Source organism: Vicia villosa, linkage group LG2 (assembly GCF_029867415.1).
Source record: "Vicia villosa cultivar HV-30 ecotype Madison, WI linkage group LG2, Vvil1.0, whole genome shotgun sequence".
Lineage (NCBI taxonomy): Eukaryota > Viridiplantae > Streptophyta > Magnoliopsida > Fabales > Fabaceae > Vicia > Vicia villosa.
Genome location: NC_081181.1, coordinates 200,613,272 through 200,629,323, shown reverse-complemented (window position 1 = coordinate 200,629,323; position 16,052 = coordinate 200,613,272). Strand labels below are relative to the sequence as shown.

Below are 16,052 nucleotides of genomic sequence, written 5' to 3'. Positions count from 1 at the left end.
CGACGTTTATTCAAACGATATTGTCAAAAAGAATAGATAAGTGCAACAAAACTTATACACAAAAAAAGATACAATTTGCACTTATCAAACTCTCCCCAACTTATTTCGTTGTTTGTCCTCAAACAATGGTCACTCAAACAATGAAGAAAAAAACAAAAATCAAAGAATCATGAATCAACAAGTTTTGAAAAACGAAAACAATTGCACGAATCAAAATTGAGAAATGTACAAGTCGAAGAATTTACTTACCACTATCATACAACGATAACCTAATCACAAAACAAAGACTAAATACAAAAATTATGCCAAACATTCTAAAACAACACTAGTTCACCCATGAATCACACCTAGCAAAACAATCATCGGTAGATGAAAAACACACAAAATAAGGTACTTTCACTCACACACAATCTTGTAAACAAAAGATAAAATTATTCATTCATCCAAAAATCATGTTGAAAACACAAAGGCAAGAATCACAAGGACTTTGAGGGTTGTAATGTGGCTTGGTTAACAAACAAGGGATAAGTCCTAAAGCTAATCGAAAGAAAAACTTGCCTAAACCTAAGGGAGTAATTACTTCCATAAAGTTTCAAACAATGAAATTTCAATCGAACTTCTTCATCAACCCAAAATTTCTCAAAACAATCACATAACTTATTAGCACAACATTATTCCATGCTTCTTTTTGTTTCCTTTCTCAAGGATTTTCTTTTTCTATTTTTTTCCTTTCTTTTCTTTTCTTTTTCTTTTTCAAATTTTTTTTCTTTTCTTTTCTTTTTCTTAGCCTCAACCTCATAACAATCAAACAGATAAGTGCACAACCATTCTCTCCCCAACTTGAATTCAACCACATCATAATATGAATACTCCCTACTTTCTAAGGCAAGGTAAAAATTCATACAACAAAACAAATTTGAGGGTTCAAGAAAAAAGAAATCAACATCCATACAAAAAGGAAAATCAAACACTCATAGACAAGCATTAAGTTCAAAAATAACATGGATGTTGACAAAAAGCTCAAAGGGGTTACTAATGATCACACACTCACAAGGTGAAAAGACTATTTGGCCAAGGTAGTTGTGCTCAAATGAAACAAATATGCCTTGATCACTTTCATGCATTTATACAATCAACACAAACAAAAAATTAAGCATAATAAAATCCAGTTAAAACAAGAATTGTGCTCTCTAGCATATGTAAACAATGGAAAGCTACCTCACAAAAATGTGGGAACTAAAGTGATTCACAAATGAACAAGTATACAAAAGAATGAATGGCCTAAAATTTGTAAAAATCCTAAGTTTCTTGGATATGTCATAGTATAGAAAGCGATAAACTCATACCTTGAAAACGCACAAAACTCTCAATTAATCATTACCGTACAAAAGCATGTTGAAACACTCATCTCCAAAATTGCTCCATGCTTCCTCAACTTGAAGTAAACCACAAAATGAACACAAACAATAAACAAAAGTATCACACATATACAAAAGAATAAGTATAAAAGAATAGGAACAAAAGAATTGGGCAAGAATGGCTTGGAGAGAGAAGAAAGAATTCTGGTGCAGGCAACCGCGCTAAGCGAGCTTTGCAACCGCTTAGCGAGCTTACTGCAACAGAAATTCTTCCAGCATGAAACAAAAGCAATCCAAGCCTCCCTCGCCACTTATTGACCTATAAAACTACAAAACAGAACGTAAAAATGTAGGGGTGCCTCCCTCAAGCGCTTGTTTTACGTCGTTAGCTCGGCGCATTTTATTGTTTTGTGAATAGCCAGTAACTTCCTCACGACACGCCAATGCTTTTGCCTCAACGCAACCTAAAGAAAGCGCCCTGACCAAACACTTAACAAACTAATCAAAAGAAAAAGTATATATACACATATACGTATAAATACAAATATTCAATAAACACAATATTTACAAAATCCTTCATTGGCTAAACTAATTAAAAAGTGAAGATTTAGAATTTACGAACTATCCAAGTTCAATTTGTTTAGCCAACTTCACCTTGCTAAATAGCAAAAGTAAAGAGGAACAAAATCAAAAACACGAACTTGTACAAGTATGGAAACATAAAAATGTATAAATATACAAAAATACACAAGTATGAGAATATGCACAAAATATACGATATGAACATATTTACAAAACTTAAAAAGTGAAACCAGCGCAATGCGATTAATCTCAAAACCAATCCCCGGCAACGGCGCCAATTTGTTGGAGCGGTAAAGTGGCAAGCAAAAAGTAATAGGTATTATTTATTACCGGGTGATATAGGTTATATCGTATCGTAGTCCACAGAGATTGGTAGAGAAAAACTGTCGTTCGACTATCTCGCGTTCTAAGTTTCATGATTGGGTTACAGAAAGTAAATGCGGGAAAAGTAAATAAAAGCAATTAAACAATCTATTGTAGCTTAAGAGAATTCATTATGGAATCATATTTCTACTCAACCCGTCGAATACTTAAATCTGAAGATCTTATCGCTCAACACTCACAATACGCATCAAAATCACCGGGAATCATTCGAGATACAACATCAATGTCCATGTCTGAAACACCGACGAAAGCTCAACCGTACTATTCACATCAGCGATGTCTCAACCAACACAAACAACACAGAGGCATTAAACTCGATACCCATTAAGATTATTAGCCCCAAATCTATGTCTAGAGTTTAGAAACTAATAGTTATCATTCCTAATCAAGATCTATGATGTCTATTTCTAAAACAACACAAACCCAAAGCATTTAATCAAAAAGATCAAGAACAACAATAATAATGATTTGTAAAGCAACTATATAAACGATCCAAAGATCGACAAATATACATACAAGAGAGGAAAAATATACATACAAACCCCACCATTGGAATGGGTCATAGGGAAGAAGAAGAACAAGCAAAAACCTCTTGTGTTGTCGGCACAATCGGAGACCACCTGCTACTAATCGACATGATGAACCACCCAAAGATGTTGCTTGAACCTCTAAACTACAAAGAATGGATCAGAGCTCAACTTTGTCCAAGAAGAGATGATAAAACCTAACAAAATCTGATTTTACAACTTATATACAATTCTAAACTCGCAGACCTCGCTAAGCCACACAGATCTCGCTAAGCGAGCTTCCACTAATCCGTACACTATTTACAAATATTTTACACTAAACGACAAAAATTGATCTGGCTAAGCGAGCTATTTCTGGCTAAGCGAGAAAAAGCTGGCTAAGCGAGCTTACGAAGCAAAAGTTACTACGAGAGGAACACAAAAACGGCCATAGCGCGCTAGAATTTGCGCTTTGCGAGTTTGACAGAACTTTGGCTCTTTATTTCTTCAAAACGTGCATCTGGAGCCGTGTCTTTGATACTTTATTACTCGAGACTCCAAATAAGCAATAATACCTACAAAAAGACATTAAAACTATCAAACGATACACAATTACACTAAAATACAATTATTCGTAAAGTAAACGTATTTACAACAAAACGACGTTTATTCAAACAATATTGTCAAAAAGAATAGATAAGTGCAACAAAACTTATACACAAAAAGAGATACAATTTGCACTTATCACTCATCCTTTAGTTAGGGGTGTTTTATCCATAAGGGGACAAGAGATTATGCAACAAGTATGGGGGATGTATTCTTCCTCTCCATAATGCTTATTTTCTCGAGTAAGTCTTCGACTTCCTTTTAACAACTTTGAGGTAGGGGTTCTTAATTACATGAGGATTTATCCTTCGCAACTAAATATAGTGAACCGAGCCTATGTCAAAGTTTTTCAATATTAGTGCAACTATAAAAGGAGTTTTCCGACTCTGATGCTCTTCTTCAACCTTTTCAACATCAAACGTAGTTCGGCTGACTCAAAACAAGGTCATGTTGACAGTGTGAAACATTTCAAGGATCGATACTATCTGGTCTCGCCTCTCACCAAGGTCACTCATGCGATTATCAATGATGTTCAACCCTACACACCTCCAAGATGTGTCGACAAGTTCCCTAAGGTCTGGCGCCAAAATTATTTGTTGGTCGGATCGAGAACTTATATTTATCAGTATGACAACTTGTCTCAAGAGGAAGATTATTTGAAGAATAAGCTTGTGGCCTTTTAGGAAAGTGTTGGATTCGCTAATGGCTTCATACCTCCCATTATTTTCTTAGAGAAGTTAAAGAAACAATACATATAGGCCTTCATATTGGTGGAAATGGAAACCCGAGATGAAAGGCATAACAAATTTAGTAAGGGTATAACGAATTCCTCTTTTTCTTCACCATTCCAAATGGAGAGTTCTCAATGTTTTCATTTGACATTTGCTTGCATAAAATATGGGTTTCTATAAAATGATGCTCCAAATGAGGATGGCATCATGAAAAATTACTTATCCACCTGAGATTGTAACCATGATGATCCTAGAGAAGGATCGTCCTTTGGGCACTTTTGTTGCTCCAGCTTTCCTAGTCCCTCTTGGTTCAGAGTGTCCCGACATACTAGACCTTTCTAGCTGGTCTCCAGGGGGAGGATGTTCTCTGCTCATCACCAAGAGTGATTTGTGAAGGTTCTCAGAGGAGTAATGTTGATGGTGATTCTTTGGTTTGTGAACCCATTTTCAATAGGCCTCGAAATAGGTAGCATGATTTAGGGAGGTCAGGCCACGGAGAAAGTTTATCTCCCAGTTTAAGATCATGAGGATTCTCTAAACGACAAACCTCATGTCGACTTCCAGTTCATTATTTGTAACGAGAAATTTTGCGCTTGATTTAACCTTTTTGTACTAATATATATATATATATATATATATATATATATATATATATATATATATATATATATATATATATATATATATATATAACAACTTCGTAGAGATAATCTTAGATATTAGTCATATACTGAAATGATATGATTGATACCTGAACTAGAAAGATCAAACGGTTAAATTGAGGCTACATAAATGTCTTTAGTTTAATCGATAAATACCCTTTTTAAAATAGCCAATCTTAAAGGATCCTGAACGAATGAATTGCACTACGAAGGTAGGTAATTCATGGGTTCAAGACAAGATCATATGTTGCCAAAAGGGGGTATGTTCGCTTTACCTATTCATTCATGCAAAGCACAAATTCTCATTATAGATAGAGAAACGGGAGTTTAAGTGAGCAATTTAAAGATAGAAATAATAGTTCTAAGTCTTATTTTATAAATATTTTAACCACACTAAAACCATTTCAATCAAACTAAGCATCATCTTAGCTAATTATCAAATTAGGCGAATTTGATACTCCAAACAGTCCTCTACGAAACAACACTATTTTATACTACTCTAATAGAATCGTATGTTTGCGTTCTATCAAAGGTGACTTCTTTAATTTTTTTTAGTCCTAGGTTTTCAAAGAGCTCGACATACATAATGTTGCATGAGCTTCCTCTGTGTATGAAGATTCTCAAAACATCAAAATTGCTCATCATCGCTTTTATAACTAGGGGAAAGTTCTCGTTTAGGATCCCTTCTACATTCTTTCTATCTTTAAATATGAGAATAATCCTTTTCACATGTACTTCAGAAGTTGTTTCTTCCTTTTTGTTGATCGCCTTAAACTGAACTATCTTTCTCTTGACTGTCCCCTTAGACTGAGTCATTGGACTAGAAAAACCTTCATTGATGGAGCTGAGGAAATTGTTATTTCCCACTTCTTCTTCACTATTATCCCTCCCCATTTGGCCTTTGTGATGACCTCAATTTCCTTCTTTTGGGATGCTTTCTCTCAACTGGGAGATTGCTTCTTTTATGGTGAGTCATATCTCCTCCTAGATCCTCTAAAGAAAACCCTTCATTTCACTTGACCATGTCTTTTGTCTTTCTCTTGAGTGTATCGATTTCGCCTTCCTTTATTTTATCGACTTTTCAATTGAAATCCTTTAGGTAGATGCACTCATCATGTTATGATTATGGCCCTTGTGAAAAAGATATTATCTTGTCTTGTCGATCTTGGCCGACTCTTTTAAGGGGGTGTGGTTTCCCATTCTGTCTTACTTGAAGTTGGTGTTCATGTATTTTTGCAAAATATTTTCCCTCAATGTTTTAAAGGGGTGTATGTTGAGAATATGAACCAAATCTCGGCCCCAATTTGACTCTCTATCCATTGATTGGTTACTCTTCAAGTTACCCAATCCTTTATTCCTTTCCACCTCTTTCATTAGGTGCTTTTCTTTGTAACGCAAAAATATTTTGGCTCTGATGAGCAGATCGCTCATACTCTCCACGCCTTCAAGCACTAACTTCTCACGAAAGATGTAATCCTCCATCAATCCCTTTTCAAATATCCAACATTTTAATTAGTTATTCGATCAATAAACTACAACTGCTACATTGGTAAATCAGTTAATATATTATTGTTGTGTTTATTTCTTCTTTTGTTGGATTCTGCATAGAACGATAATTTTCTTGATCTTCTGTTTTCTTCCATTAACTAAGTTGTGAACTCATCCTATAATTTCTTCCAGGAAAAAATTCACTTCACTGCGCTTTTGGTATGGTGATAGTCAAGCATAATATTCATGTGTTCAATGTGTTCATCTAGATCCTTGGCCATCGTATATATACTACTTGGGTGGTTTTTAAAGGTATCAAGGGATCCTACAGTTAAAGATGTGCATATAAAACAAATTCCCTATGCGGCTAGAGGCCTGAGCTTTGATGCCTTATCAATTCCTTCCTTGAGAATGAAAGGACAAAAATATCTTATGTTAGTGACCTTTTGAGGGTGTGATTGTCGCCTCCACCCCTAGATAACAAGGAGAATAATGAGCTTGAGAAGAATGACGTTTTGGTCATCCCAAGATTCCTCGATGCTGAGAGATGAATTTACGTGAGGCGTGGTCTTGAGATTAATGCATAATGCTGCTTCTCATTGCGAGTGACTTCTTGGTGGAATAATTTGTTGATTATGTTCTACTCATAGGATTCTTCTCCGCTAGGAGGTGTGCATTCTGTTGATGACCATTTTATTTTCTCCTTGCATCCCTAGATTGGCCTAAAGTTGTTTGAGGCTTTGGGACATATTTGGTTCAAGAATTTGCGCTTGCGGTTGAGGTTGTTTAGAGTTTGGCCTTGAAACACCTGTTGGAAAGTTCCTTGGTTAACTGGTGAAAAAATTGGAGCCTAAGGAGATGAAACTCTTAGAGAGGTTACAAGGACCAAATCAGATTCTCCCACAGAAGGAGGTGAGCTCTTTTTTACAAGAGAAAGGACTAGAGAAATGGCTTCACATGTGGCATTGTGATTGTTTTGCGCAATCATATAGGCTAACTTGGACGCTAACATTGTTAGTGAAAAATTAAACAGAGATTAAGACGAAAAATGATTGAATGGTTGTGGCGGCGCAGCAAGAAGGATACAGTGGATTTCTAGAGAAATTCATTAGAATCAAACATCGATTCCCACAGACGGTGCCATTATTCTTGTGTGGGAGCGAGCCTCATGCGTGGTGGAGCAGAGGTGTATGTGCAAGGTTATCACGCTAACGCTCAAGTCAGTGAGGTCAAAGAGACGTAACTTTGCAAGAGTGAATAAATGAGTACTTGTTTATGGTGAGTGACCGAGCTAATACACAACGAGCGATGAAAACCGCTCCCGCTCAACCTGACGTGAGCTGCAGGAAGTCGCCTAATTAGATCTGACAATTAGTGATAAACAAGTATATCGAATCAGATGCATTACCTTATCACAAGGACCTACCTCTTTTATTCTATCTAAAAGATTCCTTGACTAGACCGCTTAAATTAAATCGACCTTAAGAGCCTAAATAACGACCCAAAACTTATTATAATAGATAAATATTTTTTTTTGAATAAGTTATTTTTTTTCTTTGCTAGAATTGAACCCAAAACTTTTAACTCTTTGCTCAAGCTGGTTATACTTCTTCTTCCTCCTACAAATTAAAACTTATAAATACTTCTTTCTCCTGTAAATTAAAACTTATATTTATAGAGTTTGTAAAAATTTATGTTACAAGTAGAATTTGCAAAAAAAAAAAAATTGTTTTTTTATTTTTTATTATTTGATAAGTGAGTTTTTAAAAGTTTTATATGTTACAAGTCAAAGTTGAATGATAGATTCATTTATTTATTTTTGAATCATAGATTCGTTTGTTTCTAATAGTTGCATTTTCTTTTCAATTTTAAATGAAGAATGAAATATAGGTACATGCAAGGGAGGTCTTAAGTGGGGGAAGCTTTAACTTCACCTTAAACCTCTCGGTTGACTTCTCTCTATTCGTGTGCTTTGTTTCTTGGATTTCATCAAATCTATCATTAACTACAAATAAATATTTATTTTTAAAACAAATTTGTCTCTAATAATTAAGTTATTTTTCAAATTTAAATATGTCCTTTTTTTTTTAAACTCTAAATTTAACCTTCAATAATTATAGTATGGCCTTTCTAAACTTCAATATTTTTCTCAAATTCAAGTGTAAACTTATAAAAATATGCAACATATATATTAAAAATGAAATTAAAATAAAATAAATATTGTAACAAAAAAAATTAAATCAAAACATATATTATATAATAAAATTATGAGATTAAAAGTAGTGCAATGTCAGTGTAAACTAATTTTACACCATTATTCAATAGAACTATAATATTCAGTCAATATCATATCAATATTTTAAAATTAAAATAGTAATTTGGCAGAATATACGTCTGTGATTGATTGACAGTTTAAAAATATTTTACACAGCAAGTGCATATTCTTTATTCTCTAAAATTATAGGTATAAATCTTTCTATGTCTTTTAGAATATTCAAAGTAATATATATATATATATATATATATATATATATATATATATATATATATATATATATATATATATATATATATATATATATATATATATATATATATATATATATATATATATATATATATAACACGATACCTTAATTTCTAACCAATAAACTCAAGTCCAATCTTCAAAATTTCAGCTTGTTATATATACAATTCAACATCGGAAAATAAATGATTTCAAGAACAACATCATCTACCTTTGAAAGTGGAAATCAAAACCTACAAAAGCTTCCTATGGTTATTGAAGATATGATGCCATTGCCAAACTCCATGGAAGGAATTTCAGGATCATCTCTACCCTCCAATTCTCTCCTCTTGAATCTCTCTATTCTCAAAGAAAAGTTCAATCAAGTTGAAACTCTTGTAGGTGTTATTCTCTCCCCAAATCATCATCAAGACTCATCAACTAATTCCATGGCCATATCCAACATGAACTCAACTATACAAGAAATGATAGTAACCGCCACATCAATCATGTTCACTTGTCAACACATGGCTCTTAGTTTTCCTCAAGGTACTACTTCTAATGCATGCACAAACCTAGAATTGCACAAGCCACAATCTAATATTCATTCAAACTTTGGCAACAATAACACAAACATAGATCTTAGAAGTCAAAGTCAAAACCTATTTTCTAATAATGAGTTAGAACATTTGGATTGGTTTAGTGAAAGCTATAATAGTAACATTAATTATAGGATCAAGGATGATATTGATGATCAAAGGGTTGATCATGAAATTAGTGAAACCAATATTAGCATAAAAGAGTCTAATGAAGCTATTTTGATGAAGAATAGTCGCGATCATGATAATACGGGCTTAAATTTTGGATCGTCTTATATTTGGGCCGACCCAGAATGTGACGATGAGATAGTTGAATTGGACGCGTCGGATTTATTAGCAAAGTACACACATTATTGTCAAGTTTGTGGCAAAGGGTTCAAGAGGGATGCAAATTTGAGGATGCATATGAGAGCTCATGGGGATGAGTACAAGAGTAGTGCAGCATTGAGCAATCCAATTAACAAGAATAAAGACTATTTGATGAGTATGAAAAACAAGAAATATTCATGTCCTCATGAAGGGTGTAGATGGAATCAAAAGCATCTCAAGTTTCAACCATTGAAGTCTTTGATTTGTGCTAAGAATCATTACAAGAGAAGCCATTGTCCTAAAATGTATGTGTGCAAGAGGTGTAATCATAAGAATTTTTCAGTTCTTTCTGATTTGAGGACTCATGAGAAACATTGTGGTGATCTTAGGTGGCAATGCTCATGTGGCACTACTTTTTCTAGGAAAGATAAGCTTATGGGACATGTTGGTTTGTTTGTGGGACATCACCCTGTTATTAATGGTTTGTCATATAGTACTCACACAAATTAAAGCACTAGACATTGGTTAATTGCGTATGTAGGTTGATCTATATATGTTGGTTCAATTTATTTTATGTTTTTATAAATATGATTGATCATGAAGAGTTTTCTGGTAGTTTCACAACGTTGTTGTTCTTGGTATTACTATTATCTCCTTCATATGTTTATGTAATTCGATGATGAAATTCAAATTAAGTTACGAATATAATAAATGTAACAAAGTATATGTGTATTTTTCTTATATAATTTAAGTTATTAATTGAATATGGCAAGGAGGCCAATTATGTGTTGTAATTGATAATTACTTGTATGTTGAATACATATTACATAAATATCTTGTTCAGTTAAACATTAATTAAATATTTTAAAATATGAGATAAATCTGAGTCATTAATTCAAATTCATTGGTTATTATTAAAAGTTTTCAATTCTCATTATAGTCAAACTTCTTATTTGATACGTCATATATATATATATATATATATATATATATATATATATATATATATATATATAGTTGCATTTATTAACTCAACAAAGAGTTAAAGAAGAGAAAGTGTCAATGAAAAAGTGTGATGGTCCCAATATGCCACTTGTCATCTTCATACTCATCCCATCACCAGCAACACCGTCTCCAAAAGCGTGGGCATAGAGGCGCTAGTGGCGGTTGTAGGCGGAGGAATCAAAAGATGAGGCTGCTAAATATTCTAAGGCAAATGCGGTGAACGAAAAACGAAAGAAGTAACAAGATGGTAAGAAGAACTGTTTTAGACCTAAGAAGGAACAAAATAGGTTCAAGAATTCTAGCGGATCAAAGGGTCCAAGGGCGGTTTTTATGTGTGTGGCAAACACAGTAATTATGCTTGAGATTACAGGCACAATAAGTTCAAAAATGAGGCAAATGTTGTTCAAGCAAATGATAATTTAATTGTTACTATTAGAAAAATCATGGCAATCAAATGCAAGGTGCAAGTAGGTGGTATGACAAAACATCATTCAAAATCTATTCTCCTTGATGGACAAGAGTTCAAATGGGAAATGAAGGACAATCAAGAGTTATTTGAATGAGAATCGTGGAACTCAACTTCACTTATGGAAAGGGAGTTACTCTTGTCAATGTACTTCATGTTCCCAACATGAATATGAATCTGATTAGTAGTGATCTTTTGGGAAAATCGATTATTAAATTTGTGTAAGAATCAGACAAGTTAAACTTGATTTGTAATAGTATATTTGTGGGAAAGAGTTATTCCGTTGAGTGGATGATTAAGCTTTATACTACTGACAATATTATCAATAAAGTTTCTATTTTTGTTTATATGATTGAATAAGTTTCTTTATGGCATAGTAGATTAACACATTTTGGTATTAACACTAGGCAAAGATTAACTAAATCTGATCTAATTTTATGTGATAAAAATAAGAAAACTTTTCATAGTGTAGAAAGAAACACCAACTTGCTTGATCTTGGACATTGGAATTAGTGTGAATTTAATTGCATTTTAACCGGTGGGAGAAATAGGTATTCCATTACTTTTATTCATGATTGCTCTAGATTCACGCATGTATATCTTTTAAAGCACAAAGATGACATTTTTAATGCATTTAAAAATTATAAAGAGGAAGTAGAAAATCAATTAAGAAGTATTAAAGTTCTTAGGAGAGATATGGGCATTGAATATTTTTCTACTGAATTTGATGCTTATTGTGAAGAATATAGTATTATACATGTGTCATACCCCATTTTTTGCCCCTTACTTTTTTTTTCTGATACACTTTTTCATTTTTAAAAAGTCAACGAAAAAGTCAATATTTCATGTGTTGTGAAATTTGACTAAAAATTCATACATCGTTGATCTTTGTTGGAAAATAATTTAAATCATCACATTATTACATTTGGAATATTCATCGATCATTATCATGCATTGTAATAAAAACTCAATGATAAGTCAACATTTCACATGTTGAAGAAATTAACTAAAATTGCATTTTTTTTCATTATGCATTTTTGAAAAATAAATTCATGATCATTTGATTTATTATCATATTATCCATTTAAATTTTATTAATCATTTTCATACATCATAAAACAAAAATCAAGTTCCTAGAAGGCCCAAAATATATTTCATTTATTACATCATTATTTCATGGATTTTTTGCATTAATATTCACTATTTAATTAAATAAGCTTCTAGAATACACTCACATCCTTTCCACCTCATTTTTCTTAAACTACCTTTTTTAGAGTCTATAAATAAAATCATTCTCATTCACAAATTTCACCATCAATCATTCATTAAACTAAGCCAAAACTCTCTTCATTTTCTTTCAAGTTATTTCTTTCTTTTTATTGAATAGGTAGGCTATTATGTTTGTTCTTTATTTAATTCTATCGCATTTTTATTCTTGCTTTATTTATTTAGTACTTTAATCATCACCATTGTGCATGGAAACTCAATTGATTTTAAATTAAGAGTTGAAAAGTGTTCTTGAACCTCCATAAGCAAAAGTGATTTGTTATTGTCTATTAGCTCTTATGCTTGTTCTTTATTTAATTCTATTACATTTTTATGCTTGCTTCATTTATTTAGTATTTTAATCATCACCATTTTGCATGGAAACTCCATTGATTTTAAATCAAGAGTTGAAAAGTGTTCTTGAACCTCCATGAGCAAAAGTGATTAAATGTGAATTAATTTTCATTTTTTCTGTAAATTTTTGTTGTTTATTTTTTATTTTGAGCATATTTTTTTGTTGTTTATCTTTTGTTCGTGAGATCGAGTAGATGAACTTTTATTATTCATTTGCTTAATTCTATGAAAAATTGAGAAAAGATGACATTTTTACTATTTTGTTTGAAGTTTTTTCTTCTATTTTTTGTGCTTACGTGAATAGTAACCAAAGGTGGGATTAGGGAAAAAGAAGTTTTCCCATATCCCTCTTGATTGTCCAACGGACCCCTGTGGGACTCTCTCCTTTGAGCCTAGAGCATTTTCTTAATTACACCCCATTTTGTAGCTCATTTTGTCATTTGTTTATTTTTATTTATTGTTTTTCTTACTTTTCTTTTTAGAAATATGGTCTTAAGTCCATTTATCTTTTTTACTATTTCACACTTTTGTATTGATAGTGCATCTTCTTCCCTCTTATTATTTCTTTTATGATTATTTACTTTATTTTTTGCATTTTCTTTTATTATCCATTATCATTTCAAATGTACTCTCATTCCTTTATTTGTATTTTTCCGCTTATCCTTGTAATCTCCCAGCGTAACCGATAGTGGATGGGAATTTAGGGTATCAGTTGGGATATGGATATTTGGCATGTATATTTATTTTGCTTTTGTTAATTAGTAAAAAATCAAAAAAAAAAAATCTAAAATGAACCCTTTCCAAAAAAAATTAAAACAAACTCGGTCCAACGTCGATCCTTTTTCCAAATCAAATTCAATCAATTACATTCTGGTGCTTGATCCAACGTCAAGTACTCTTTCTCCATTTAATTCAAATTTTTTTATATTAAATTAGCACTTGATCCAACGTCAAGTTACCTTCAAATCTTTTCTCAATAAAATTGAAAGACAAAATAATAATTTGAGTACACCTCTTGAATACCTTGGTCTTTCGCCTTAAGATACTCTAATCAAACTAGGATAACAAGTGACAATTGGTGCACACCTTTTGAATATCTTGGGTAAACGAGCGCTAGGAGCACATCTATGCTCAAACGTTTACTAAAATTTATCAAAGATAAATTTTCATAAACATGAACGACAAGTGGCAATTGGTGCACACCTTTTGAATACCTTGGGTTAACGAGCGCTAGGAGCACACCTATGCTCAAACGTTTACTTGAGGCCATATAAAATCAATCTAAACTCATTCAAACCATTTTTCCTTATGGCTTTCAATTCAGAACCTTTTTCATAAACGACAGACGCTTAGTTTATTTCACAACGACGCAAACACCACGTCGACATGTGAAGATCAAACGTTATCCACTCGAATGTGATAATGGCCAGAATCTGTATGAATCCAGATTCAGTTATCCATTCTTGAAGTGATGTAAATGTTCAACTATCCATGTTCTTGACAGCCATATTTTCCATTTGAATACGATCGAGTATCTTAGACTAAAATCAACCAACCCACAAACGTTTGCTACCCTGAACAATGAAGCTCTGGTTTGTTCATTGCACTATGAGGATACGTAGGCACAAGATTTCGAAATCTTAGCGAGAAAAATAATAATAAAATTCCAAAAAAACCCTTCCTTTCTTTTTTATCGCAATAAGTAGAAGATCATAAACTGTCACGCTAACACTCATACGCAAAACTAACTAAGTGGATCTCGTTGAATACAACGGATGTGAAGGGTGCTATTACCCTCCCTTGCATAACAAACTGCTGAATCAGATCTTGGTTGTGATGACCATCTTATTATTTCTTTCTTGGGTTTTATTGATATTTCCCTTTCATTTTGGAATAAAGTTTGGTGGTGACTCCGTTGTATTTCGAGCGTACGATGCGCTCGAGTATTTTTTGCGTTGCGACAACATGAATGTTTTGCACCTCGTACACCGCAACAAAATGATCTATCAAGAAGAAAGAATCAGGCATATCATGAAATTATAAATGACATGTTAATTCATTCTAAATTGTCATTTAATTTATGAGGTGAACCTTTATTATCTGCTTGTCATATAATGAATAGAATTTTGTTTTTAAGAAAATTGATATTTCTCCATATGAGGTATGGAAAGGAAAAGCATCAAATATCATTTATTTTAGAGTGTTAGGGTGTGCAGTCTATTATAAGAACATGGGTCCTAAAAGGACTAAGTTGGATTATCGAGGGATCAAATATTCTTTTAAAGGATATGCACCTAAAAGTAAAGCATATACACTTTTAAATTTGGAGTCTAATGTAACTATTGAATCTCAAGATGCAAATTAAGAACCTTATTATGAAGGATAAGGAATCTGAGATTCCCATAAATGAAGGTCGTCTAGCTTCGATAATCTTCCTTTGGTTCTTAGTTAGCCGGTAAAATCAAGACTGGTTGAAGATCATCTAGCTTTGATATTCCTCCTTTGGTTTTTGGTTAGCCGGTAAAACCAAGATTGAGCTCAGGTATTTAGAACTTGAAGACTAACCGCTACAAAGTCTGTGTTTATGGAAAGAAGACTAACCGCTTCAATCCGCAGTTAGGAAGAGAGAATGGCCACTTCACTCTCAGGAATTTATTGGAGAAAAGACGCAAACGCCCATATCCATCGTCCTGTATTATTTGGTTGTAGATCAACCGTCATTTCCTTGTATAAGGGGTTGCGTGAGTCTTTCCTACTAAAAGCTCTCAAATATTATTGGAAACTCTCAAGACCAAGTCTTGGAAAGAGGAGTAGGTCCTTTATTTTTGACGGAACCTCTATAATTATTTGTGTCCTTCTTCTTCCCTTATCTTTTACTTTATGCTATTTATTATCCGCTGCTTAAACTTTTGAAAATGATTTTAAAACACTAATTTAAGTTAATTTGCCAAAAAGTTTTCAAAACCATATTTTTTTCAAACCACGCAATTCACCCCCCCCCCCCTTGTGTGTGAAGTCTCATGTCCAACATCTTCTTCTCATGATGTTGTTCCTTATGTTAAGAAAGATGTTGTGTTGAAAGGTCAAACTGAAAATATGTCAAGTGCTGTTGTTCCTTAAATGATGATTCTTCTACGCCGTTCCAATGATTTGTCTGTTGTTCTAATCCATCACTTGTTGTGGTTATATTTTGGCTGGATTTTGTTGTTTCTTTTGCTGGAGTTTTATGC

General features: G+C 32.9%; 1 protein-coding gene across 1 annotated transcript; it reads left to right on the top strand.

Annotated features, from left to right (window-relative positions):
* Positions 1-8,973: 8,973 nt before the first annotated feature.
* LOC131647935 (protein SENSITIVE TO PROTON RHIZOTOXICITY 2-like) lies at positions 8,974-10,512 on the top strand. The gene has a single exon (XM_058917746.1). The coding sequence runs from the start codon at positions 9,030-9,032 to the stop codon at positions 10,239-10,241; it is 1,212 nt and encodes a 403-aa protein (XP_058773729.1). The 5' UTR covers positions 8,974-9,029; the 3' UTR covers positions 10,242-10,512.
* Positions 10,513-16,052: the final 5,540 nt, after the last annotated feature.